This window comes from Penaeus monodon, chromosome 18 (genome assembly GCF_015228065.2).
Source record: "Penaeus monodon isolate SGIC_2016 chromosome 18, NSTDA_Pmon_1, whole genome shotgun sequence".
Lineage (NCBI taxonomy): Eukaryota > Metazoa > Arthropoda > Malacostraca > Decapoda > Penaeidae > Penaeus > Penaeus monodon.
The window spans coordinates 11,178,860-11,206,003 of record NC_051403.1 but is presented as its reverse complement, the minus strand read 5'-3'; the positions used below and the strand labels follow the sequence as shown (position 1 = coordinate 11,206,003).

The following is a 27,144-nucleotide window of genomic DNA, read 5'->3' as shown; positions in this document are numbered from 1 at the left end:
TGTGTATATATGTATGTATATATACATATACATAATATGTATACATATATGTTATACATATATATACATATGTATTATATATGAATACATATATACTATGTATACTTACATATGTATATATATGGATGTATATTTATATATATTTTATGTATATGTGTATATATATATATAAATATATATATATAGATATATATTATATATATATATATAATTTGTATGTTAGTATGCTTTATATATATATATTTATATATTATATTTAGTTTTATATATTTAATTTATATTTATATAATCTATTTATATTTATATTATATATACTACCATATATTCATATATATATCTCTATATATAGCTATATTATATATCTATATATGTCTATATATATATTATATATATATCTATATATATATGTATATGATATAATTGTATATTTATATATGTATATATATTATATATATATCTATGTTATAATATGATTTATATATTTTATTATATCTGTAATATATATACTGGTATATGTTATTATTAATATGTTTCTTATATATATCTATATATTATATATAATTTTATATTTATTATATTATTTTTTATTATAATTATATTTAAATTTTTTTTTAATATTTTAATATAAATTTTTAAAATAACATATTATTTTTTGTTTAAATTTATATATTTATTATATTTTTTTTTTAAAATATATTATAAATGTATATATATATTTTGTATATTATATTAATATTGTTAATATATATATATATTTATATATAATTATTATGTTATATATAATATTATACTATATTTTATATATTATATATATATATATATTATTTATATATATTATATATTTATTATATTTATATTTTATTATTTAATATTTATTATTTATATTATATATATATTATATATATATGTATTATATTTATATTATTGTATTTTAAATTATATGTATATATATATATATTATGTTATTATATATATATATATGTATAATATACGTATATGTTATAATTTTCGTATATGTATATATATATATGTATATATGTATACGTATATATTATTATATATATAGATATATGTATATACATATATATATGTATATATATATATTATATATATATAGTATATATCTATATGTATATATATATACGTATGTGTATATATATATACGTATGTGTATATATATATACGTATGTGTATATATATACTATGGTATATAAAATACTATTGTTTATATATATATGTATATAAAATATATGTATATATAATATGTATATATATTTGTATATGTATATATATGTTATATATGTAATATATGTTATATAATGTATATATGTATATATATATATAATATATATATATATATTATATATATATATATATATATATATATATATGAAGATATTTTTGTAATGATGTCAACCATGATATTTTATACTAAATGTTATTTAGTATGCATGGTGATATGGTATAGTACAGTCCATATGAAGTGTCAGAAAATCTGGACATATAGGTTTTACAAATTCTCAGACATTCATTACTACCATTAGAGAAGTATTCAAGGTTTTACTGCAATTTAAAGGCTGACCTCAGCTTAAATGTTGTAAATAGAGGAGAGTTTTTTTTTTTTTTAATTCCACAACTTATCCCAAATTGTAGAACAATTAGTTGCGTGTGATACTTTTTCTGTGAATGATAAGTTGAGTTGGTTTATTCATTGGAGTTGATGAGGCAGTGCTAGTTTTCTTTTAGTCATTACATGTTATAGCATAGCAGGTTGGTGATGGTGTGTGTGCTTTTAGGTTTATCAAGAAAGATGGAAAAATGTAATGTTGAAGGTATTATAACTGGTGATGTGTAGCCCGTGCTGAGAAAAGAAGTGTATGAATGAAGTATGTTTACTTTCATATATAATTTCTCTGACTATTTAAAGCATTGCTTTTCACGATTCTTTTCAAAGATGTTTGACAGTACTAAACCAATTCATATAAACGAGTCAAGGAAGTGAAATGTATCTTTTAAAGTATTGTCTGCATAGTATGTCTTTAGTATAGTTTCATCTACGTTGGTTATTATTGATTAGAAGTCATTAGAACATTCACTTGTATTCTGTGTGTGTCATTTTTCTGCACCTTCGTTTCACTATAAAGCCAGTGTTGATTTTACATATGATTTGATATTGTATGAAATCTGAGATATTTTGAGAGAATCGGTTAGAGATTAGCCACTTCAGGTAGGAGTTAGGCCTCTTGGTATTAGCTATATTGCAGAAATGTGAAAGTGTCATTTAAGGGCAAAAGAGATTAGCACAAGTATTGTAATTAACCGTGGATAATTGAGAAGTTTCTTTTTAAATCTCAAAAGTATTTTTAATCATATTCTCAGGTGTTTTGTATATGATGTAAACTTTAGCTAAAACATTGTAAGGGCCAGCCAATATTCACATATGTTCACAAATGATCACTTCCCTAAGTAACTTTACCAGAGTGAATCCTCTCCTCCTTAAAGAGTTTTAGGAGCTGTCAAGGATGAAGAAAACTTATATTTTGATTTTTTGATTATTATTTATTTATTTATTTATATTTTATATATATTTAAAGAAAGAGGGCATACGCCTCACGTTGTGAATGTATTGTAAAAGTCCTCAATGTCATTTTTGCTTTTCTTTTTTAATTGTATTATTTTTAGAAGAATGTTGATAGTGGTAGGCATTAACATGTTGGGAATCTAGTATATTAAATTGCCCTTGTATTGTATTTTTCAAGTGATAATCTGGGAAGTTCATGTCATTTTTGTTTTGCAAATGTATGTGTTGTTTTGGTGAAAAATATTCAATCTAATATTTGTTTTCATGTGTGTGCATTTTTTTTTTTTTTTTTTTTTTTTTATTTATGCCTGTCTTATTTTCGTATATATCGTAATTTTAGTAAAGGGAAGAGGTTATATAATGTTCAAAGACACATGACTTTGACAATGCTGAATGTATGTTTAAATCTGAGTATAACGTAAGTCCATGTAGTCTTGTTTTGTAGTGAGGGACCCTGTAGGATTGTATAGTGTAGTTTACATGCGCAACTTGTGATAGAAAATTGAAGAATAAAATGGAGGCTATCAAGCACTTCTGGAAAAAAAATAGTGTCTTACTCATGGTGAAATTTGCTGAATTTGTGACACTAAAGATATTTTTTCGCACATAAGCATAAGGGTGCTTGTGGTTGACATAAAGTTTATGGTAGGATTGAGGGAAGGTAAGAGGTGGCACAAGTTGTTGCTAAATCATATCTCCTAGGTATTGCAAAACTTGAGTTCAAGCAAAGATTATTGAGAATATACAGTAAAAAAAAAAAAAGATTTTAGCTTGGTGTTGTGACTGTGTCCTATTTCTGAAAAGTATTGGGAGGTCACAGATAGAATTGGTGTACTTGAATAAGATACACAAATTGGAAACAAATATTAGTATTTAAATATGTAAAGAGTACTATTCTGGGATGACAGGTATTGGAACTCTATTTTGACATCAAGATTAGAATAATATGTTCGTTTACTTGTCACCAGTAAGGCTTTTTTTTTGTTTTTTGTTTTTTTTAAGTATAAATAATAAACATTTCTTCAAGGAATGGCTTCTTTCCCTATGTCTTGTGGTTGATTTATAATCTTTCTATATAATTATTCATTTATTGTTTGTTTTATTGCAGGAATTATTTTAGATGTAGATGATGTAGTCTTTATATGGTAATCTCTCCATAATAAAATACAGTGGAATTGTAAGTTTCATTTATAGAGAAATTAAGTAAGAATTTTTTTTTTTTTTTAGTTTTGCCTGTGTGTATTTCTTGAGAGAGGGTAGATACTGATTGATTAACTTCTTACTAAGTGCTTGAGTAATGGATTATGTGTCAGGTAATGAAGCCCTAAATGGAAAGCTTTTTTGAAAGTAAAGAAAGATGGTTGTGGCAGCTGTTGCTATTTCTTTATTGAAATTTTGTTTAAAGCACTTTCACTGATAGGAAATGGACAGCCCGTAATAAAAAGAATCATCATCGTCATTGTCATCAATCATCATCATTCATCATCAGTCCTCATCATTCATCATCATCCATCATCATATTTATTATTCTGATGATAATGAGGAAGATGAGGATGACAAAGAGGATGATTAGGATCATTATTCTCATTATTATTAATATTTTTGTTGTTACTACTACTATTATTATTATTATTATTGTTGTTGTTATTACTATTATTACTATTATGATATTTATTTTTATTATTATATCTGCCTGCTAATGTTAATGTCATTAATACTGGTAATATTACTTTGATGGTGGTGGTTGTTATTATTTATTATTTAGTGTTTTTTTTGTTTGTTTGTTTGGAAGGTGATATTACCTAACACTTAGCTTTTGCATCTTTGATTTTTTTTTTTTTTTTTTTTTTTTTTTTTTTTTTTTTTTTTTTTTTTTTTTTTTTTGCGTAACTGCTTGATATATTATTATTATTGTTGTTAATATTGGTAATATGCAGATTATTTGTGATATTATTACAGTCACCCCATATTTTATATAAAAGTTATGTTCTCAAATCTCCCACAGTTAAAAGTCCGTATGTAGTGTTACAGACTGAATTTCATAATGTATATATGTCCAGTGTTTATATTTACTCACACAAATATACAAATATAAACACACACTCACACACACCACACACACACACACACACACACACACACACACACACACACACACACACCAACAACACACAAAACACACATAGAACACACAAACAGACACAACAAAAACATGACACACACACACACAACATACCACACACAACACAACACTAACACACACACAACATACATAACACACACACACCCACCTACACACACTACACACACACTACCACACCACAACCCCACACTACACACCACACAACATCAACACACTCACATCACGCCCAATCTCCAACACACCTACCAACATACATACACACACACACACATGTACCCACTCACCACCTCACCTGCACCACCCACTAGCACCCCATCACCTACACACACACCACAACACACACCACACACATCACACACACCACACACTACACACACACACACACACACACACTACACACACACACACACACACACACTAACACACACATCCCACCACACACACAAGTACATAGCACCACAACACACACACACCAACTACACACACACTCACACACTAACTCACCATCACCCATCCCACACATCACTCCACTACACACACACACCATACCACACACCACTCTCCATGCCACATACCATACATACACACACCATCATCCCACACTAACATGCACACACCCCACATCCATCCCATCTCCACCCTACATACTCCATCCCACACCTACAACACCACCATACACTAACACCATCACCACTCTCACCCCACTCTCCTCTACACACTACTCACCCTACACTAACACAACACAACACACAATCTCCCTACCACCACCACTCGAAAACACTCCCTCGTCTCACTCATCCCTACACACCATAAGACAAGAAAAAAAAAAAAAAAAAAAAAAAAGATCGTAAACATACATCCCCCCTCATCACTACCACTATCTGGTCTCACTCTCCACTCCTCTCTCTCCTCTCTCTCTCTCCTCATCTCCTCCCTGTCTCACACTCTCATCCTCTCTACTGTCTACTCATCTATCCACTCTCTTACCTCTACCCTCATCTCTCATCTCTGTTCTCTCTCTACTCATCTCTCAGTCTCTCCTCTTATCCTCTCTTCCTCTCTCTCTCTCTCTCTCTCTCCTCCTCTGTCTCTCTTTCTCTTCCTCCTCTCTCTGTCTCTCTCTCTCTCTTCTCCTCTCTCTCTCGTCTCTCTCTCTCTCTCTCTCTCTCTCTCTCTCTCTCTCTCTCTCCCCTCTCTCTTCCTCTCTCTCTTCTTGCTCCTCCTCTTCTCTCTCTCTCTCTCTCTCTCTCTCTCTCTCTCTCTCTCTCTCTCTCCTCTCTCTCTCTTCTCTCTCTCTCTGTCTCTTCTCTCTTCTCTCTTCTCTCTCCTCTCTCTCTCTCGTCTCTCTCTCTCTCTCTCTCTCTCTCCTTCTCTCTTCTCTCTCTCTCTTCTTCTCTCTCTCTCTCTCTCTCTCTCTCTCTCTCTTCTCTCTCTCTCTCTCTTCTCTCTCTCTCTCTCTCTCTCTCTCTCTCTCTCCCTCTCCTTCCCTTCTCTTCTCTCTCTCTCTCTCTCTCTCTCTCTCTCTCTCTCTCTCTCTCTCTCCTCCCTCTCTCCCCCCTTCCTCCCTCCCTCCCTCCCCCCCTTCATCCTTCCTTCCCATTGTTTCCAAAATCTAGTGCAACTATTTTGTCATTATTTGGAAAAGTCTTGCTCGTAGGAATACATGCTGAGATGTAGGAAAATGATCCGATCAAATGGCCTTTAATGCAAGAAGAAAAGAAACAGAACAGGCATGTTAAATTGGTAAATTCTTAAGTGATATCGTAAATGCCATTTGCATTTCAATATGTTAGATCTCAGTGTTAATTAGGTCTGTCATTTGTTTTGATACAAATTTCTATTGGAAAGTCCACATTTAACTTTTATTAGATGTTCCATCATTCAAAAGAAAGTCTGGTCAGATTAAATAAGGCAAATAAAAAAAAAAAAATAAGTGAAAGAATTAAATTGTTATGAGTAAAACCAGTTAAAACAAACAAAATCAGACAAAAAAAAAGTATCCATTCTCTAAAGAGTCTGATTTATTGTTAATAAATCATCTGATTACATCTGTTGCTATGCCTTCTATTACTATATTTTTGTTAGTTTAGTAAAGAAAGGGGTAACTGTATTTTTCATCTTAATTTGCACTTCTTATTGCTAGTGCTGATATGTTTGCTACCACTTCATTTTCATTATTATTGTTATTATTATTATTATTATTATTATTATTATTATTATTATTATCATCAAATAATTTTATTGTATGCACTATATTAATATGATCATTATTAATGTTGTTATTGTTTATCATGAATTTACCTATGTGGTTTTGAGGGAAAGAAAAGTAGTTAAAAAAAAAAAAAAAAAAAAACTGGTTTTGGCAAATTTGAATCTGATAGACCCCCCCCCCTTATGGTAGACCGCACCCCCAGCTGCCATGAATGGCACTCATGAGAGACATTATATGGCTAAATCCCTTCAACCCACCCGAGATAAGTCGGTGAGTGTTACGTTTTGAACTGTTCATCTTCTAGCATGTATGGTAGCTCTAGTGCGCCGAGTCCAAAGTAGAAAGGCATGCGTCATTCAAACCTCACTTGCTCTAGTCTTAGTGACGTACTTGGTAAATTTTTTGTTTTTTGTAATTTTAAAGGTTTGGAAGAGGTTTAGAGGGTTGGGTTCAAGGGTTTTGATCCTTCAGTGTGATTGTCATTGGCTTGAGGACTTCAGAATGACACAAGGAGGGGAAAGAATGAAGGAAAGAAAAAGAAAGTTTAATCTGTGGAAAATATTTTTGATTTACATCAATGACAAGATATCTGTAACCCACAGATTGATTGCATTGTTTTTATGAATGATGTATGTGTAATAGTTCTTATCCTTATTGCTTTAATGTTTATGAAATGAATATATTAGGGCTGAAAGATAATCATGCAACACCAAGAAGGTAGTGTGATAAAGGTAAAGGTTGTTTTTTAGAATGAACCTCTGTTTTCATAGTGTTACCATCTTTATTCAGATTTTATTAAAATGTGCAAATGAACTTCTGAGTGCAAAATAACATATTCAATTAAGATAAACTGCATTTGTGTTTGTACTGTTCCTGTACCATTAGTATTGCTGCAAGTATATTCTTGTGTTTTATAGGATTTAAATGCTTATATGAATACATTTTTAGCAGTTAGCCTTTATTTTTTCATTTGTGATAAAAGATTATTACAGTGAAACCTCACTTCTATCCACATGAATGTTTACAAGTGTGTGTGATGGATATGGTATGGTTAACTAGAGTTTTTCTCTCTTTTTGTGAGTACTTGTTTGTTTGTCTGTTGTGTTCAGTGGAATGTTAGTAAAAGAGGAAAACTAATAAAATTTTATATTAATAATGCATTTTTATTATTTGTATTTTCTCTGTGTACATCACCTTTTTAGTAGTATTTTGTTTTAGGTTATGATATGTGAATTAGAGGTTTCACTGAATATATATATCCTGAGTAAAGCCTTTTTTCTATGCACAATATTAGGCATTTCAGAGTAAAACTGTTATATTGGATTTCATGTAGATGCATAAAATAGTTTTGAGACTATTGATAGAAATAAAATTTGTGTATTTTTTTTTCTTGTAATTTTTGCAAATGGCACTTCAATATATAATCCAGTTTTGATTAGAATTTTAGTGTGGTATGAAGACTTTCAGAAAGTGCAATTTGCAAAGCTTGTGTCCAAGTAATTTTGTGAAATGTTTGCAGTAGCATTCTTTTTTTTTTTTTTTTTTTTTTTTTTTTTCTCTCTCTTTTTTTCCCTTAGGTGTAGGTCTGAGATGAGATATGTATTGAACATGTGCTGTTGTACTAATAGTAGCATGTTTTTCCCCCCCCCCTCCCTCCTTCCTCCTCCCGTTCAACGCTCTCTTTATGACCCTAGGAGCCCGAGCACTCAGAGGTAAAGCAAAGTATTAAGCATCCAAGGCCACTTTACTAGGGTTGGTGATGGGGGAGATTCCTCAGGCCGATTGCCTTTTGTGTAAATAAACTGCACTTCACCCTCATGCCAGCTAGATGTGTGGGGATTCCAAGCATGTGCCACCGATCATATTCGCTTAGGTGTCATAGAAGGTTTATTGTCGGGAGGTGAACAATGCATCACTGGTTGTTCAGTTATTTACTTCCATTATTTTTATTGATATTTTTTTTTTTTTTTTTTTTTTTTTTTTTTTTTTTTCAAGTAGAGTAGAATCATTTGATGTTTATGAGAAAAGCACTTTGCAGAAGTTGCACTCCTTTTCAGTATTGATTGCTTATGAACTAAAAGTATTTCTTGAAATTTAATGAAGATGTAGATTAACTTATCGAAAAGGATAAGTTCAGATGAAAATTGGGTGATCATCTGATTGTGTGCGTATGTATGTGCACATGTACATCTATGTGTATGGCATGTACAGACATATGTATGCTTTGTTGTTATTGCTGTCGTAGTTAGTAGCCTTTTTGTGATTCGATTTGGTTAAATAATAACTGTTTTATAAACTTTATATTACTATAAACTTTGATATCGTTAATTTGGAGGATGAAAATGTGGATAATATAGATTTTTATATTGATGGTTTTGTTATTAGAGTTATTAGTAGTAATTTTATCATTATTGTTGTTTTTATAATAATAATAATAATTATCATTGTTATTACTATTACTGTTACTATTATTATTATTATTACTTATTATTATTACTGTTATTATTATTATTTACTGTTATTATTATTATTATTTATAGTAATTATCATTATTATTATTATTTATAGTAATTATTATTATTATTTATAATAATTGTTATTATTATTTATAATTATTATTAATATTATTTATAATAATAATTATTATTATTGTTATTGTTGTTATTGTTAATATTAAAAAAAAAAATGTTTTATTTTAATTTTAATTTCTATTTATTATTATTATTTCCACTAATATTGTCATTATTACTAATGTAACTCCTTCTATTGGTACTGTTATTGTTACTAGTTACTTGTACTACTGTTAGTGTTGTCACTACTAATACTTATTGTTGTTATTATTGTTATTATTATTATTATTATTATTTTTTTATTATCAGTATTATTTTATTATTATTATGATTTGATTAATAGTGTTTATTAATGTTATTTGCTTATTATTTTTTAAATGTTTTTATTGTTATTATTTTATTATTATCTTTATTGTTTTTCTCATTGTTATTATTATTATTATTATTATCATTATTGTGATTGTTATTGTTATTGTTAGTAGTAATAGTAGTAGTAGTAATTTTAGTAGTAGTGGTAGTACCAACATTATTGTTAGTAGTATTTTTATTTTTATTTGATATTTAATTTTTATCTTTATTATTATTTTTTATCTTATCTGTATAATGATGCTTGATATTGATAGTTGGTACTGTAATTAGTCTGTTATTATTGATAGCTCCAATTACTGTTATTTTTATAATTGTTATTATTATTTAATTTGTCAGTATTAGTTTCATGTTTTGTGTTTTTATTATCTTTTTTTTCTATGTAATGTAATTATTATTTATTTAATTTTATTTTATTTTATTTTTTTGTTATATGTATTGCTGCTGTTCTTAATGATTTCATTGCAGCTGTATATAATTATTATTATTATTATTACTGTTGTTATTGTTTTGATAACATTCATTTACTTTTATGTTTTTTATTTGTTTATTTATAAGCATATTTGTTTATTCACTTTATTATATTCTATATAGTTGTTTGATAGGTGTAACTCTTACTCAGCATTATTATTTTAGTTCAGAATTGTTATAGGATTATGATTGTGAGTATTACCGCTGTATATGATTATCATTCTAACTTCGATTATTGAGTTATTCACATTTTATATCATTACCCTATTGTTAGTACAAAACTTAGGTGTTAATATTATCTTTTGAATTATTTGCATGCTTACCAATGTTTGTTAGTGCGGTTCAGCAGAAAGTTGCCGAGCATATTTATGAGGGAGTTTGCTCATCACGTAGATAAAATGCCTTGTTTTTCTCCTGCATTGAACTGTTAATGTGCACAGCATCCTGATATGTACCAGCCTCTTCCTTCATGCACTCACCTCTCTATTGCTCTGTCATAATAAAAAGGCAGGAGTTTGGCCTCCTGGTGTTTCTTGATGTTATTGCTCAGGTTCACCTGTAAAAAGGGAGAGAATTGTATATAGTGACTTTTTTTTTTTTTAATGTTACATGGGTAGAAAATTGTTTGCTTAGTTAAGTGTTGAGGTTATGCTGATCACATCAAGGTTTTCTTTTGGAAAGTAACGAATATGTGATCCTCACAAGTGTTCATATTCAGTTGTGATCATCTTTATTATTTTTTGTAAGTTTACAGAGAAAGAGATACATGAAAGGGAATGTGAATAAAGGTGTTTTAGGTTGACCTGGGAGACAGGTTGAGCGAGTAGATAATATATAGAACACAAAAAGAAGTTACCCAAAGTGTGTGTGTGTGTATTTTTTTTTTTTATAGATTAATCTCCTTTTAAATATTTTGTTTAATGATTCAGACATTTCAAACAAATCTTGAATGTCTTGTATTCATGGACTGCAAGACTGTAAAGGAATGGCTGAGAATGGTTATCTGAATCCACAGTAAGTTGCTTGTTGGTTAGATGTTGAATTATTGGTGTTCATAGAAACTGGCACCTTGCTAAAACTGAGGAGGCTGTATGCTGAGTCAGCCGTTTCATTTTTTTCATTTGCCTGAGTAATGTATAGGTGCTTTTTCTCTTCACTCACTCAAACACCTAGCCTCTCTCTCTCTCTCTCTCTCTCTCTCTCTCTCTCTCTCTCTCTCTCTCTCTCTCTCTCCTCACTCACTTTCTCTTTCTCTCTTCCCCCCTCCCCCCCTCACTCTCTACCTCTCTCCTTTCTCTTTTTCTCTCATTCACTCACATACTATTTCACATATTGTCTCGCACTTCAAGCTACCCTTTGCCATTAAAGTGAGTATTGCTGTTATTATAAAGATGACATAGCATTTGACAGAAGTTTTGATAACGTTACCAGAAAAGGTGATATAGAGAAGTTTACTTAACACATAGGCTTCACTAGCCAGACTTATCCATAGTCCCTGAGCCACCTGTGTCTACCCAGCCACCCACATACACACACTTTGGGCTTGGTGTGGTTAGCCTTCAGAATTGTTGTAATTGCATTATAAATAATTAGCAAGCTCCTGAGAAGATTAGAGACTGCATGTCATCACTGCCGGCAAAAAAGATTGTATGATGTAGGTGCAGGAAGCTCCTGGTCTGCTTCCCCTTAATTCGCCAGAGAGCATACCTAGTCCAGGTAAAATGAGAGAGAAAGTCTGACTTGAGTCGGGTCCCAGAGTCATATAAAGCAACCGGAACCCTGGCTTTAGGTATAATGGAATCAGATGTGGATATTCAGTTAGTATTTTATTGTATGGCAAGGTTAGATTATCAAAGGAGAGAGAGTACCTTCATGAACTTAAAGATATATATATATTTTTTTACATGTATATATATTACATATATGAATGTCTTGTAATGTATGTTAAAGGTTTTGATATCAATAAAGACTCCTTTAGAATATTTAATCATGAACTGGGATAAATTTAGAAACAAAGAATGGTTACCCTATGGCAAATACATGCTTGTGTATATATATGCAGTGCATGAGAATATAGCTGCTGTGTAAGCCATGTGCTATTTATATATTTACATTGTCTAAATGGCTTTTTGTTGATTTTTAAAGATACCATTTCAGGCCTGTGATGGCAGGCAGTAGTTCTGTTGGCTAGTTATTGGCATTTGTTGTGAAATAATCAACTGAAGATACTTCTTCCTAAAAGTAGGATCACTTTTGAATGTAATTCATATTACAGTGTTCCTTATATCCATCAAGGAATTTAGAATTTGTTTTTGATTTATTGCATTATTTTTTCCTTTCTCTATTATTCCCTCACCTTTATTTTCTCCCCCTCCCTCTCCCCATCCTTCTCCCTCTCCCTCTCCCTCTCCCTCTCCCTCTCCCTCTCCCTCTCCCTCTCCTTCTTCCCATTCTTCTTCCCTCCATTTCCCAGAATTAAACCTAAAAGGGAAAGAAAGTTATTTTTATTTGCATGCTTTCTTAGCCGCACAAATAGAATCACTGTATATGATAGGCTTATTGTTTTTGCACTCTTGCACTAGTCTATGTAGCCCCAAAATTGTATTTTTGGGTAAATAATTATGTCAGTCTTATACTGCTGACTATTTATGTAAAAGTTTAATGGCTTAAGTTCATTACTAATATTTCTTGATGATAAAAACGTTAATATTTTTTTTGATACTGGATTCATATAAACATACACATACAAGGTTTTCATACAAGTGAATAGATACATAAATGCATACCTTTACACAAAAACACCTTTGCACATGCATGCACACATGCATGTGTACAGCACATGTATATGCACACCCACACTCATCCACATACATTTGCACACACTCCCACACACTCACACTTACTCTCACTCTCACAAATACTGTTAGTAATATTGGTTTGTTTCTGACATATGGATGTGCCATATACAATAATGTCTGGTACCACAGTAATTTTTTGTTTTAATGGAACATAAAGGAAACCATTTACAGTTGGATGCTGGATGCAGGTATATGCATGAAAAGCAATGTATTAATGGAATGGAACTGATCATAATATGAAATTATTTTTTTGTATATTCATTATAAAAGAACATGAGGATTAGGGCAACAGACTGAAGAGGAGATGGAGGGAGGAGGAGGAAGCTATGGAGGAATCTGGAGGAGAATAGAAACAAACTTTTATTTAGTTTTGATCTAACCATTGACCATTATTTTCCACATTAATTTTTATTACAAATTTTGAGATGCAGAATTCATCCGAGTGAATGAACAAGGAGTCAATTCAGGTTTAATTTTCTGAAATAGGCTTTCACATGCTGTTCTTTCTTACAGTTCAGGCTAGGTCTTATTGCACTTGATCAATTTCAATAGAATATGAAGACAGTAAGTCTCCACGTTCAAGCGTATTTATTGTTTACCTTCTGTAGCTCCAAGAACTATTGATTTCATTTACACAAACTCCATCCAAACTTTATGGCTATTTAGCTAAGAGATATAGCTTTCTTTTTCTGAATGCTTGATTTGCTTGTTGATATTATATCGGATCTAACCAAGGCTTCTTTATCATGTTAGGTTGATGTTATCAGTATATAATATGTTGTATCATAGCATCCTCATGGGAACTGATATTAAGTGAAAGATTTTTTAGCAATAGTTATGAATAAGGAATCCAGCCACCATCTTATCTGCTTCTTGCATTATATTCACCTAGTCAGTTTCCACAATTGTGAAAGGGCAGAAAGGCTTACAGGCCTAGCTAGTTGTTAGCTATAATCGTAGGAGTGGTATGAAAACTTGCCAGTGTAATTGTTGTACTCTACATGGAAAGTGGAAAGATAATTAACCCTTTTCCGACGGGTAGTATTCATAGATGCCGGGGCCTCGTTGCCGGGGGCTTATATCGTCGCCCTAGCATGCACGACCACTCATGCCAAATACCAGCATCCCATGCCGTTTCTTTGTAATACTACGAAGATATGTTGTATTTTCACTTTTCATTATTTTCTAAAGTCTCTACTTGCCATAATTCCTGATAAATCGAGACTGAAAGATATTTTTGTTGTTATATAGACTCCATAGGTGATCATTATTCGGTCTATAATCTGAATAAAATAAGTAGTGTGTGGCATTATGGAGTATAATTTTTTTTTTTTTTTTTTTTTTTTTATGATAAAAATGAGAAAGTGTTAAAACTGACTTAAATAACATTAACATCATTTGATGAGTTTCACAGTATATACTATGCTGTCAGTTGGTATTATGCAAACAGATATAGTACCTGTTCCTTGTGTTTCTTCTCTCCCTATCTCTCTCACCCATTATTAAATCATGCCAGTTTCATCAGTTTCCTTTTGAAAATCAGTGTTACCTTTTCACAATGTAGTATTACCAGACAAATTTGTTATTGGTGCACCAAAGTCAGAAGCAAATTTAGTCTTACACTGTGTACATAGCGTATATTATCATAATATCATGTACATGTATGATATGTATGAATATACATATTTATACTTTTACATATTGGACATATACATACACAAATAATTGAATAAAAATAATTATAATATATATATATATAATATTATATAATATATAATATATAATATATATTAATTATATATTTTATATAATATATATATATATATATATATAATATTATATATAATATATATATATATTATATAAAATATATATATAATATATTATATATAATTATATATATTATATAATATATATTTATATATATATTTATATATATATATTATATATATATATATATATATATATTATATATTTTATATATATATAATAATTATATATAATATATATATATATGTATATATATGTATATAAAAATAATATATAATATATTATATATAATATATAATTATATTATATTATATATTGTATATTATATTATTATATATATATATATTTTTTATATATATATTATTTTATATATATATCATTGATATGTATATATGTATATATTTATATATATATATATATTATATATATATATATATATATATATATATATACACACATGTATATATGTATATATGTATACACATATATACACATACACAATTACATGCACAATTCATAATGTATTGACATGTAAACAGATATTTATTATTTCTGAACTTTTTCACCAGATTGTACCAAACTTAGTGAGGATTCTAAAGAACTTGATCATGGCTGGCTATTCTCCAGAGCATGATGTGCAGGGTGTGTCCGATCCTTTCCTTCAGGTTAGTTGTTATTAGTTACGTTTGTAAGAGGTTTATTTTTTTTATATCTACTTAGAGTTACAGGGATTTACGTAGGTATTCAGTCATTATTTGTATCTAATCCTGTTTAACTTAATGAGTCATAAAAGGCATCTCATTGTCTCTTTTCATGAAGCTGAATAACCTGCATCACAATTTCCTTGTCTCTTTTGATTTGAGAAAACTCCAGTAAATTTTCTTACATACTGTATGTCTTAGCACATTATATTGTCTTGTTAGAAATGGCAATTACCAAGTAGTCATAAATCAATCCAACAGGTGAAGATCCTGAAACTCCTGCGAATCCTTGGACACGAGGACAGCGAGGCATCCGAGACCATGAACGACATTCTTGCACAAGTGGCCACCAACACAGAGTCGTCCAAGAATGTCGGCAATGCCATCCTGTATGAGACAGTCCTCTCCATCATGGACATCAAGAGTGAGAGTGGCCTTAGGGTGAGGAATGTCATCTGTTTCTGTGCCTCTCTTTCTAGTGTGTTTTTATTTAAATGGAAAATGTTTGTTTATTCTAGGATGCTTTTGTTGTGTAAATCTCTCTCTTTCTTTCTTTCTTTCTTTCTTTCTTTCTTTTTCTTTAACTTTTTTTTTCTTTTTCTTTTTCTTTTCTTTTTCTCTTTTTCTCTTTCTGTGATGGTGCCAGAATTTTCCATGCAGCACTCATTCCGGCAACTACTGGTATATGTCTAACCTTTCTGCCAGAACCTTTGCTGTGTACAGCCATCCTGCCCGCTCACCTTGTCAGAGTGAGTCATGGACTCTATAGCCATACCCGCCATGACAGCTATAGGCGTGCCTGGCTATATGAGGATACAAAGACATCTTTTTAAGTCTAGCATTCTTTCAGGTATTGGCTATCAACATCCTGGGAAGGTTTCTCCTCAATGCTGACAAGAACATTCGGTATGTCGCTCTCAACACCTTACTAAGAGTTGTGCATGCTGATAACTCTGCTGTTCAGCGACATAGAACTACAATTTTGGAATGTCTGAAGGTATGGTTGAAATTTAAAAATGTTTTTTGTTTTCACTTATTAGCTTATGTAGTCTTGGGTCAGATCCTAATGGAATAGAAGGGAAATAGATACTTGATTTCAGTAGATTTTTTTTTCACCCCCAAAGGCAAAATAATAATAATAATAATATTATTATTATTATTTATTTATTATTATTATTTTTTATTTATTTATTTTTTTTTATGGTGCAGAGTTAGAATAATCTTATGAAAGAAGAATAAATAAAAGAATGAAGTGATGATGATGAGTGTACTAATAAATCAATAATATAAATGTAGCACATGAAAATGATGTTATTGGTTGTGATCAGTCACGAGCTGACAAGTTACATAGGGCATTGCCTGGTCTTTCAGGATGCAGACATTTCCATCAGGCGGCGGGCTATGGAACTTTGCTTTGCCCTCATCAACAGTAACAATATCCGCACGATGATGAAGGAATTGTTAAGCTTCTTGGAGACAGCAGAACCAGAGTTCAAGGCTACATGCTCCTCAAAGTGTGTGCTTGCAGCAGAGAAGTATTCGCCCAATGTGCGGTGGCACATTGACACCCTCCTCAAAGTTGTCCAGGCGGTATGTGGAAGGAAATCTTTAAACTCGCTCAGGTTTACTTCTCTCTTTATGGGACTTTGATCTTTTCTCTCTTAACCCTTTCCCGACGGGTGGCATGTACGTAAATGCCATGGCATGCCTGGACTATCTGCTGGGGGCATGTCCGTACATGCCATGGTGTATGTATGGCCATGCCATGATTTTTTTTTTTTTTTTTTTTGTTACAATTACGTCAAGATAATGTTTTTTTGCCACTGAAAATGTGATTAAGTAGATTTTAACACTTTTTCTCATTTTTCCTATACTAAGCATTTCATAAAGGCTTCTCGGGCCTCCGAGGTTAGCGTAAAAAAAATTACATTGGTAATCGACTACATTGGCCAGAGATATTATATAGTATTCACGAAGTGATGGTGTAAAACCATGTGAAAATACCAATATGTATTTTTGAAAAAAAGAAAAAGAAAAAAAAAATCACGTACTTATAAAAACACTAAACATAAAAGTATATCTATATGGATGTGATAATATAAACCCGTTGAAACTAAAGTTATCTTATAAAATAACTTGAAAAAAAAAAATGCAAAAAAAATAAATAAATAACAACAAAACCTACAGTTTCAACTTCATGATGTCACCCACTGCTTAATTTATTCAGACTATAGAGCGAATAATGATCAACTATGGAGTTTATATAACAACAAAAATATCCTACAGTCTTGATTTATCAGGAAATATGGCAAATAGAGACCTTGGAAAATAATAATTTTGAAAATACAACATAGGCTCTTAGTATTACAAAGAAAAGGCAAGGGATGCTGGTATTGGGCATGAGCGGTCGTGCATGCTAGGGTGATGATATAAGCCCCCGGCAGCGAGGCCCAGGCCACTATGAATACTACCCATCGGGAAAGGGTCAACTTTGCCATCTGATTTCTTTTCCTACTTGAAAGCTGCTCTTTACAGAGTATTTGTACTTCAAAGCTTCTCTTTGATTAATATTTTTATCCCCTCCCTGTCTGACCCTCTCCTTCCTCTTGGGCTTTCGTCTCTTCCACTCATTGATAATGTTTCTTTTTCTTATGTGTGTGTAAGTATCCAACCATAAGAGTACATCTAGAAGCTAGAAGACAGTGAACTAGCCCCTTCACAAGCTCCAATTTCCAGGCTGGTAACCATGTCCCAGATGACGTAGTGTCTTCAGCCATACAATTGATATCAGATGCCAGGACGGAGCAGGCATACGCTGTGGGGGAGTTGTGGCGCCACCTTTCTGTTGCTCAGCTGGAATTCCAACCTCTCATCCAGGTGGCTACTTGGTGTATTGGAGAGTTCGGAGATTTGTTACTAAATGGTAGGTTGGCATGATGATATTTTGTTCGAGTTTGGTTCCTTATGTGATTTGTTTCAAATATACAATTTACTATGCTCATTGTGCAGACAAGTCTTTCTTGTCTAATTTTTAGAAGTTTTATAGTGTAATGCCATTTCCTTGCATCATCATAGTGTGGGGGGGGTTACTATAAGAAGATTTATATCTCATTCATTAAAGTTTTTGCTTATTTTCTGGCTATTTACATTTCATACATTTTTTGCCCAGTGAAATTGAGATTATTTAGCCAAGACAGTAAAAATAACTGATTTGTTTCAGGTCAAGCAGATGTGACAGTGGTGGAGTCTGAACTTATAGAGGTTTATCAGAGGATCCTGTGGTCTTCCCAGTGCAGCATCCCCACCAAGGAGTATGCACTGACCTCTCTCATGAAACTCTCTGCCAGGCTCAGCCATGAAGTAGGGTAAGAACATTGAATTGCCATAACCGTTGTGATTTCAGTTTGTGTTTACACATAGATGGCACCGCAAGTACATAGTCATCAAGATGTCCATTACTAGTCCCACCTATTTCACCTGTTTACCCTTTTCCCTTTTTTTTTTTTCTGAAAGTATTGTGAATAACATCATGATAAAGGTAATGTTAGTAATAAAGATAGAGTATCAGCATTGAGAAGACAAAAAGAGAAAGGGAAAGGGAAACCAGGTAAGGTCACCAAGGTTAACGAGCTGACTCCTCGGTGGCTGAGTATTTGTGGAGCCTTCTATGTGTAAAGACATTTTTACCAAACAAAACGACAATAGACGTTACATGTTCCCACCCAGGGTTAAGACAATTATTCTTACTCCAACAGATCAATACAGCAAGTAGTTAGTGCATTTGGTTCACATCTCAACATAGAACTACAGCAGAGGGGTATTGAGTATAACCAACTGTTTACCAGACATAGGTAAGTTTTCTCCATTTTGCATTTAAAAAAGAAAGGATATATATATATAAATAAATATATATATATATTTATATATGTACACAATTTTTGTTATTTACATTTTAAACTATATCTAGTAAGTGAAGTAAGAAGAAAATGTACTTTCTTACCTCAAGTCTGACTTTTTTTTTCTCAATTTAGTATAATACTGATACCTTTTTCCTTACAGTCACATGCGAGGAGCCCTCTTAGAACGAATGCCTCCATTTGAAAATAACCGAATACAGGAGAATGACAAGGTTGCCTTGACCAATGGTGTGGATGCAAGTCCAGACAACCAGGCACTATTGAATGACTTCACAGCACCCAATAACAATGCTAATGAAAATTATGAATCTGTAAGAATTTGATTTATTTTATGTTCTTAGTTGTTGATTTATATTTTTAATGAACATTGAATAATGGAGAAGAGAGAAATGTGAGAATAGGTTAAAGCTTCGCTCTGAATCCTGAAGAAAAGTATCTTATTAACTCCCAACCACAGATGCCAATGCTAGCCAATTTGTTTATTTTATTTGTTTGTTTATTTTATGTTTTGCTAAACTATTTAAGATGCATCCCCCCAAAATCCTAGAACTGCAGATTCTGAACAGTAGAAATAGACTATACAACATTAAAGAATTGACCATTTAAGTACTTTTGTGATGACTGTTATATATGTATGGGATTAGAAGTCCTAAGGTTAAGCCCTATACATTTACATTGCCTGATCTTGTACAATAGTACATGGTATATATATAATTATTACTAATTTTACCTTGTACATATTAATGTCAGTTATTGTGATATCCAGTTGATGTATTGTTATTATGGCTTTTCATCTTGTATTCACATTATTGCATCAGCCATGAGTTGTATTTTCAATTAATATACCTTTTCCCTTTTTTTTTTTTTTTTTTACTTGATCAGAATGCCTTGTTGGATCTGCTTGGAGGAATGGATCCAGGTGAAAGCAATGCTGTTCAGCCATCCACAACTCCAGCGCCTATCACTGCACCTGCACCAGCACCGGCTGTCAACTCTGATATATTAGATCTGTTAGGTGAGCCATTCTTATAATTGAATGCGTCCAGTCTCATTACTTTTATAAGGACTTCCTTCCCCTCCTGGGGGTTCTCCACTATCTCTTTTTTCTTTCTTTCTTTGTGTGTGTGTGTGTGTGTGTGTGTGTGTGTGTGTGTGTGTGTGTGTGTGTGTGTGTGTGTGTGTGTGTGTGTGTGTGTGTGTGTGTGTGTGTGTTTATATTTGTATATATTAATCTATATGTGCATGCGTGCGTGTGTTTCCTCCATCCCCTTCCTCTCCCTCTCCGTCCCTCCCCCTTCACATTCTTCACTTTCTTTACTTCCTTCTCATCACTTTTGTGTTTAATCAAAGATTAAATTAGTCTCTTTATTTTGCAGTATTTCTCCCACAAGATTTAGCTGGACCAAGCAAAATATTAACCTTGAACACTATTATTTCTGTATGATACATAGAATGCACCGGAATATGTCTGACACTTGATCAATGTTAATAGGTGGATTGGATTCAACACCTGCTGCACCTGTGCCAGCTACCAATATGAATGACACTATGTCATCGGGCCAATCCACCAATTCCAACAACTCGGCATACTTGTTGGACGGTCTGCTCAACAATTCCACCCCTATCATCACCTCTCTCAACCCGGCTGCAACAACAGCCTCTAACACGCTCACAACACCTGCAGTCCAGAAGACTAGTAGTATGTTTAAGTTTTATGCTGTGTCATTGAATTTAAAGTTGAATGATAATTGTATTTGTGCCAAATTGATTAAAGTATATAGTTTTTACTAAAAAGAAAGAAAGAAAAAAAGGGGGTAATTACAGACAGCTTGTTGGCCCCCCAAGAGTAGGATTAGATTGATGAAGATGTATATGTACTGATGTAAAAAATAAATTAATGTATGATTATTGGAGAGAGTGCCTAAAAAGAACAATGCTTTCTGCCAACAATACTCATCCTTGTCCCATTGCAGGTATACCAGGCATCAATGCTTATAACAAAAATGGAATCAAGTTGGACATGACATTTGAGGTGCAGGAGACTGTCACAACTATCAACATGCAAGCCACAAACAACACGGGAACCAATGTCACAGATTTTCTCTTCCAGGCTGCTGTGCCAAAGGTTTGTTCTTTACTTTGTGTTTGATTATACTTCTGAGTTTTGTAGGTACGTCATCCTGTTGTAGTGGAAATGGAATGTAGACAAATACTGATTCAAAATGTTTCTTTTGCTAGCATTTTCCTTTTAACCTTTTGGTACCCCTTTGCAGTGTTATCTCTTTTTCAGCATAAGCATTCTTTGCTTTTTTGCCAATTTTCCAAGGTCTATATTTGTCATTTGATATTCTGTATGAAGAAGCTAATAGACTGTTTTCTGTGGACAGACAATAACAATAGATAACTTTGTTATTTCTGTCATTTTTAAAAATATTTTGGTATTATTCAAGTTTCTTTAACCCAATGCTGCAGGGAAAATGCTGTGCTCTTTTTTTGTGATCTGTCTCTGATTGTGCTTAGTCACAAAGGAGTCAATTAGTAGACCTAGTGACCTTATGTGATTTCACCTTTCCTTGAATCAGTGGGAAAAAATATTTTCATAAATCAAGGAAAAGGGTAAACGGTTGAGACAGGCATCACTCGTAATTGGCTCATTGGTGACTTAATACAAGTGTAAAAGCAATTAATAAAGTAAACTCTCAGTGGATATGGCTGGCGGCATTGGGTTAATACACCCTGTGCCACAGGTCACGAAAGACAGGAATAGGATCCTGAGCATGGAAATAATTTTCTCCTTGGAGCCAAACAAACAAACCCATATAATATACAGTGTTCATTACCTGTGCTATTCCTCTTCACAGTCGTTACAGCTGCAGATGCTAAACCCGAGCAGCACTAGCATGGCTCCAACATCTACCCTGAACCAAATCATCAAGGTCAACAACCCGAACAAGGTAAATAGAGAGTGAGGACATAAGGATTCTGCCCCCAACCCTATTTACTCTAGTTTGTGTGTGTGTGTCTTATGGGATTTGCTATGTTTATTTTTATCATCTTTATACTTTAATACTGTAGATATAATATTCATATTTGGCAAAGTAAATGTTAGTTTGTTTTTATTTTTCATTGTAATTTTATTGTTCTGTTAAAAAATTCAGATATTTTTGTTTGTGTAAATTTAGTATGCACTTCATACAAATATGAAATACTTCTTTGACACAGGTGGCATTGAGGATGAGGATAAAGCTGTCATGGTCAGCCAACGGGTCACTCGTCCAGGATCAGGGCGAGATCAGCAACTTCCCCCCGGCTCTTTGGCAGTGACACCACCTGGGCACCCTTCACCCTGTCCACGGAACTTGCCTCTCCATTGGCTCCCTCTCATTGTATCACTTTCATGTCAAGAACAATGATTTCTGCATGTCCAAGACAACAACCTTGTACTCTCTGTCTCTCCCTGAGAGGATCTTACTGAAAATTTATTTGTCTGAGATTAGTTCTTTCAGTGATTGCTTAAAGATTTTTACCAAGGCAAGAAGATCATGTTTTCTCTCTCCTTTCGATTCTTTTTCCTCTCTTGGTGAATTAATGCTGCCATCACTTTATCTCTCATCTTTTGTCTGTTTCTTTCATAAAATAATTTTGAATTCTGCTATGTGGTCTCTCTCACACACAACACACTCCACCATTAAGAAAGTTGTACTTGAAGAGATAGTCCCTTTTCCCTTTTATGCCATTGTATATCTTCTCAAGATGGTTGTGGTCTTCAATTGGCAGGACAAATGCACTCTGTTCACTGGAGCTACTACTTGTTTCACCAGACATGGTCTTCCTGTCACCTGGTTTGCTACACTACTTTTACTCATCAAAATAATGTGTGCTCTTATGTTCTTCCTTGTATCTTCATTTACCATTTGTTTCTTAAACATTGTATTCATGTCTTGGCTCTTTGGCTCTTATTCACTGATGGAATTTCTTACACAAACAACAGTATACCAGTTAGTTTCATTAGAACTTTCTCAGTATTTTGTGTTTGGTTTCAATCCTGGTTTCTCTTCCACATCCTTCTCTAGTATGGCATGTGCCCCGTCCTTCCCAATCCATGACTTAACAAGTGCATTGTCACACCTGCATTGTGTATTACTAATGATGAGGTGACAGGAATCTCCCTGTATTGTAGTGTGAGGTTTTTGCTGTTGAGCATTATATCTCTTATTGGATGGTGTGTGATATGCTGACTCTTGTGAGCAATGGTTGTGCTAATGTTGACAATAGAGGGGGTGATATTTGTGATACAAAGATTGAATGGCCAACATTAATTCATGACAGACAACAGTAATTCAGATGATTATAATGCAGTTAGTTGACTCTTGACACAATGAGTTTTCAGATAGTTTTGTTTTTGAAATAGGAGGTGGATGCTCCTTTATTTGAGGATTAAGTCTGATTTGATGTATTCTATTTATTACAACACAACACAACGCAAAGTAAGATCCACAATTATCTAATGTCCAACTCCTCAAAACAGTGCTGATGTTCATTGATGTTTTGCTTTACTAATTGTGTGGAAAATTAGGTAACATACATTATGAACCAGTGATTATTTTTGGACAATATAACATGGGTTATATTTAAAGCTGTTATGGACAGTGCTTTTCTTTTTGCATTGCAATAATTGTTTATATAATTGATGCTTTCTGATGTGTAATTTTAGTGCATCTAATGATTATCCATATATGATTCACATTATGTAAGGTACATAGTTTACTAACAGCTGTATTCCATCTGATCCCTTGAATAAGGTCATGTAACATGACTCCAGAATACAGACCTCAGCTGATTATATTTTATGATCACAGTGTTCATGATGAAATGTTTGACTAAGATGATGGTTTGTAAGTTGCTTTATACATGGATTTGTTTCCAGTAAAGGATATATTACTTCAGCAAAACTGGAATTTGACTTTGTCATCATATTAGTAACTTACAAGATGAAGTGTCTGTTGCAGTACTGTACACATTGAAAACCACAACACCTGTGTTACAATCTTTAGCTGTCACACTTGTACTTCCCTTTGTACTTAAGTGATCTGTTGCATGTATTGGGAATTCTTTTTGTAACATTAAAACACATATGTTAAATAGGTACCCCATTGATGATTATGATTATTTGCCTTACAGTGTAAAATGCTTTTTTCGCATCTTTGAATAAGATATATTTTTTTTTATTGGGTAAAGACTGATTGCCATTTTTAAAGTTTAGGATTGTACTTAAAAGCCCAAATGGCTGTTAGGACATTGTGAAATATGTATAGTATGTATTTCCTTTTTCTTACGCTTTTTAGTCTATGCCAAATACTATTAACCAGTGAGATTTGAAGTACTGGCTGCATATGATCTACCCCTTTTATTAGGAAAGAATCTATCAAGTGCTCCATTGTGTGCCAGATACCACCCCACTATCACAGCTGAGGTGGGGATGAAGATGAATTGTTCTTCAAAAATATATATATTAAATAAAGAAAAGTAAAAAAAAAAAAAAGAGAAAATATATATATCAAAAAGTGGACTTAATAGATTGTTGAACTGGGAGGAAGAAAATTTTAGTTTTTTTGTTTTTGTTTTGTTTTTGTTTAGTTTTTCCCTTTTATTTGACAAAAATGGGAAAAAAATTATATCCATGGAACCTAATTTTTGTTTGATTTAAAGTTACTTTTATTTTATGTAAGTCAGGATTATGTAAATAACCATATCAGGAAGAGCAAGCTGCTGATAATGATGAGTAGGTGTTCCATAATTGTTGTAAATACTTGTTATAAGTGATGCACAGTGAGAGGGCTTGGAGAACCTTGCCGTGAGCCCAGCTATTGTGTGTAAAAAACCAAGAGTCCATCCACATCATTTATTTTTTCTCCTTTGTATTTCGTAGGTGATTTGAATCAGTACCAAACTTAATTATGTTCTGCTATTTAAATTGGTGATGGAGTATGAATTTGTTTTGTTATGGCAAATTTATGCCCAAGGCGCCAAATGCAAGTTTTGACAGTTTCCTACAAATGTCAAAAAGTAAAACTGGCCTGTGAAGAGCCTGGGACAACATTTATGATCCTAGGCTCTGTTATTTTATTTCATTGTTACACAGTAGGACCCATAGGCCCAAGAGGTATATATTTTGTGGAATGTGTCCTGTTGTATTAAATTTATTTAGTGTTTGTATATTTTATGTCATTTAGGAATGATGTATCTATATATTGTTTGATATAATGATTGAGTTATAAGAAAAAAATATTATGTATATAAAACTTCCAGGGCTGCTTTCAGAAAAAGTGTCAGGGAATGTCTTAATAGCACCCAGACAAAAAGTGATGGGGCAGTGGGAAGGAGGAAATATATGACAGATTTTACATTCTTTCAAAAGGAATTTTATATGCTGAGTGAAATTAACCCCCAAAATACCCTTCCACTTAACTGCTGCACTTGTGAGATGAGGCTGGATTTAACCCCTGTGACTTTTTTTTTTCTTTGGTGTGTGAAGTGGTCATCAAAATTGAATGAATTAAGAATGTAAATTGCTTTTATGTGGCACATGGTACATGTCTGCACTCCTGTGGAATAGTTCCTCTTGACCTCAAGATAGACATTGTAAATTAAAGTCACTGCAAACCAACTGGGGCAGCAGATGGGAACAGCAACCTTAAACTATATTGGTGACATGTTTGCAGTTCCCCTGTCAGCCAAGACCACAAGTCTTCACAACCAAATACCAGAAGTTGGCAGGGTCTGTATCACTCATTGAGATGAATGTTTGTCTCCTTTCCAATGGGTATTGTCTTGGGGTGTGTGGCACCCTTCCCCACTCCATTGCTAGACAGTAGGCCAGGTCCACTAAGCCATTCCATGTTCTCTGGTGATGTAAAATGAGCCCTCTGGCATCATGTCATATTGATAATTTGGGGAAATAAATTTATCAATGACTTTCTATATTGTTGTTTTCCTCTGGTCTGGTCAGTGATTCAAGTATCCTAGATATGGAATGCCATACAGAAGATAAGAAATATGATATATTTTTAAAATTATTTACTCAAATTAACTTAATTTTTGTGGATTGATTTTTAAAAATTTAAAAATACCCTTTCAAATATAAAGTAAATTGATATTGTTTCTTCATAATAAATGAAATATTGGGAGGAAGAATTTGGAAGACTGATACATTTACCACATGCATTTCTGAGAGCAATGACAATGAAGAAAAAAAGTATATTCTAAAAGTATATTCATGCTCATGCCCGTTCAGTACATGCAGACATCTAGAGAATTTTTTGCCTCCCCTCCCTCTCCTATGCCTGTTGTTATCATGTAGGGAGGTGCATAGGAGACGGTGACTGAGGCCCAATATAAGAGATTTGCTGTTGACAGCAGATATCACCCATACTTTGGTCCTCAGCCCTTGTCTCGACTAATTTTACACGATCTTTTCTTCTTTTCCTTCTCTTCTTCATCCCCCTCTTCTGTCTACTTATTCAAATTGTTACATTTTAACCTTTCTTGTCACAAT

At 32.5% G+C, this 27,144-nt stretch overlaps 1 protein-coding gene across 1 annotated transcript in view; it reads left to right on the top strand.

The window, feature by feature from the left end:
- Nucleotides 1-26,568, top strand: part of LOC119584238 (AP-1 complex subunit gamma-1-like) — a 40,457-nt gene extending 13,889 nt beyond the window's left edge. Inside the window, 13 exon segments of the mRNA XM_037932750.1 lie at nucleotides 15,541-15,636; nucleotides 15,934-16,113; nucleotides 16,523-16,669; nucleotides 17,044-17,262; nucleotides 18,409-18,595; nucleotides 18,893-19,037; nucleotides 19,428-19,523; nucleotides 19,732-19,900; nucleotides 20,472-20,604; nucleotides 21,082-21,288; nucleotides 21,563-21,714; nucleotides 22,451-22,543; nucleotides 22,812-26,568. Of these exon segments, the coding sequence (XP_037788678.1) occupies nucleotides 15,541-15,636; nucleotides 15,934-16,113; nucleotides 16,523-16,669; nucleotides 17,044-17,262; nucleotides 18,409-18,595; nucleotides 18,893-19,037; nucleotides 19,428-19,523; nucleotides 19,732-19,900; nucleotides 20,472-20,604; nucleotides 21,082-21,288; nucleotides 21,563-21,714; nucleotides 22,451-22,543; nucleotides 22,812-22,913 (1,926 nt within the window). The 3' untranslated portion in view covers nucleotides 22,914-26,568.
- The last annotated feature ends 576 nt before the right edge of the window (nucleotides 26,569-27,144 follow it).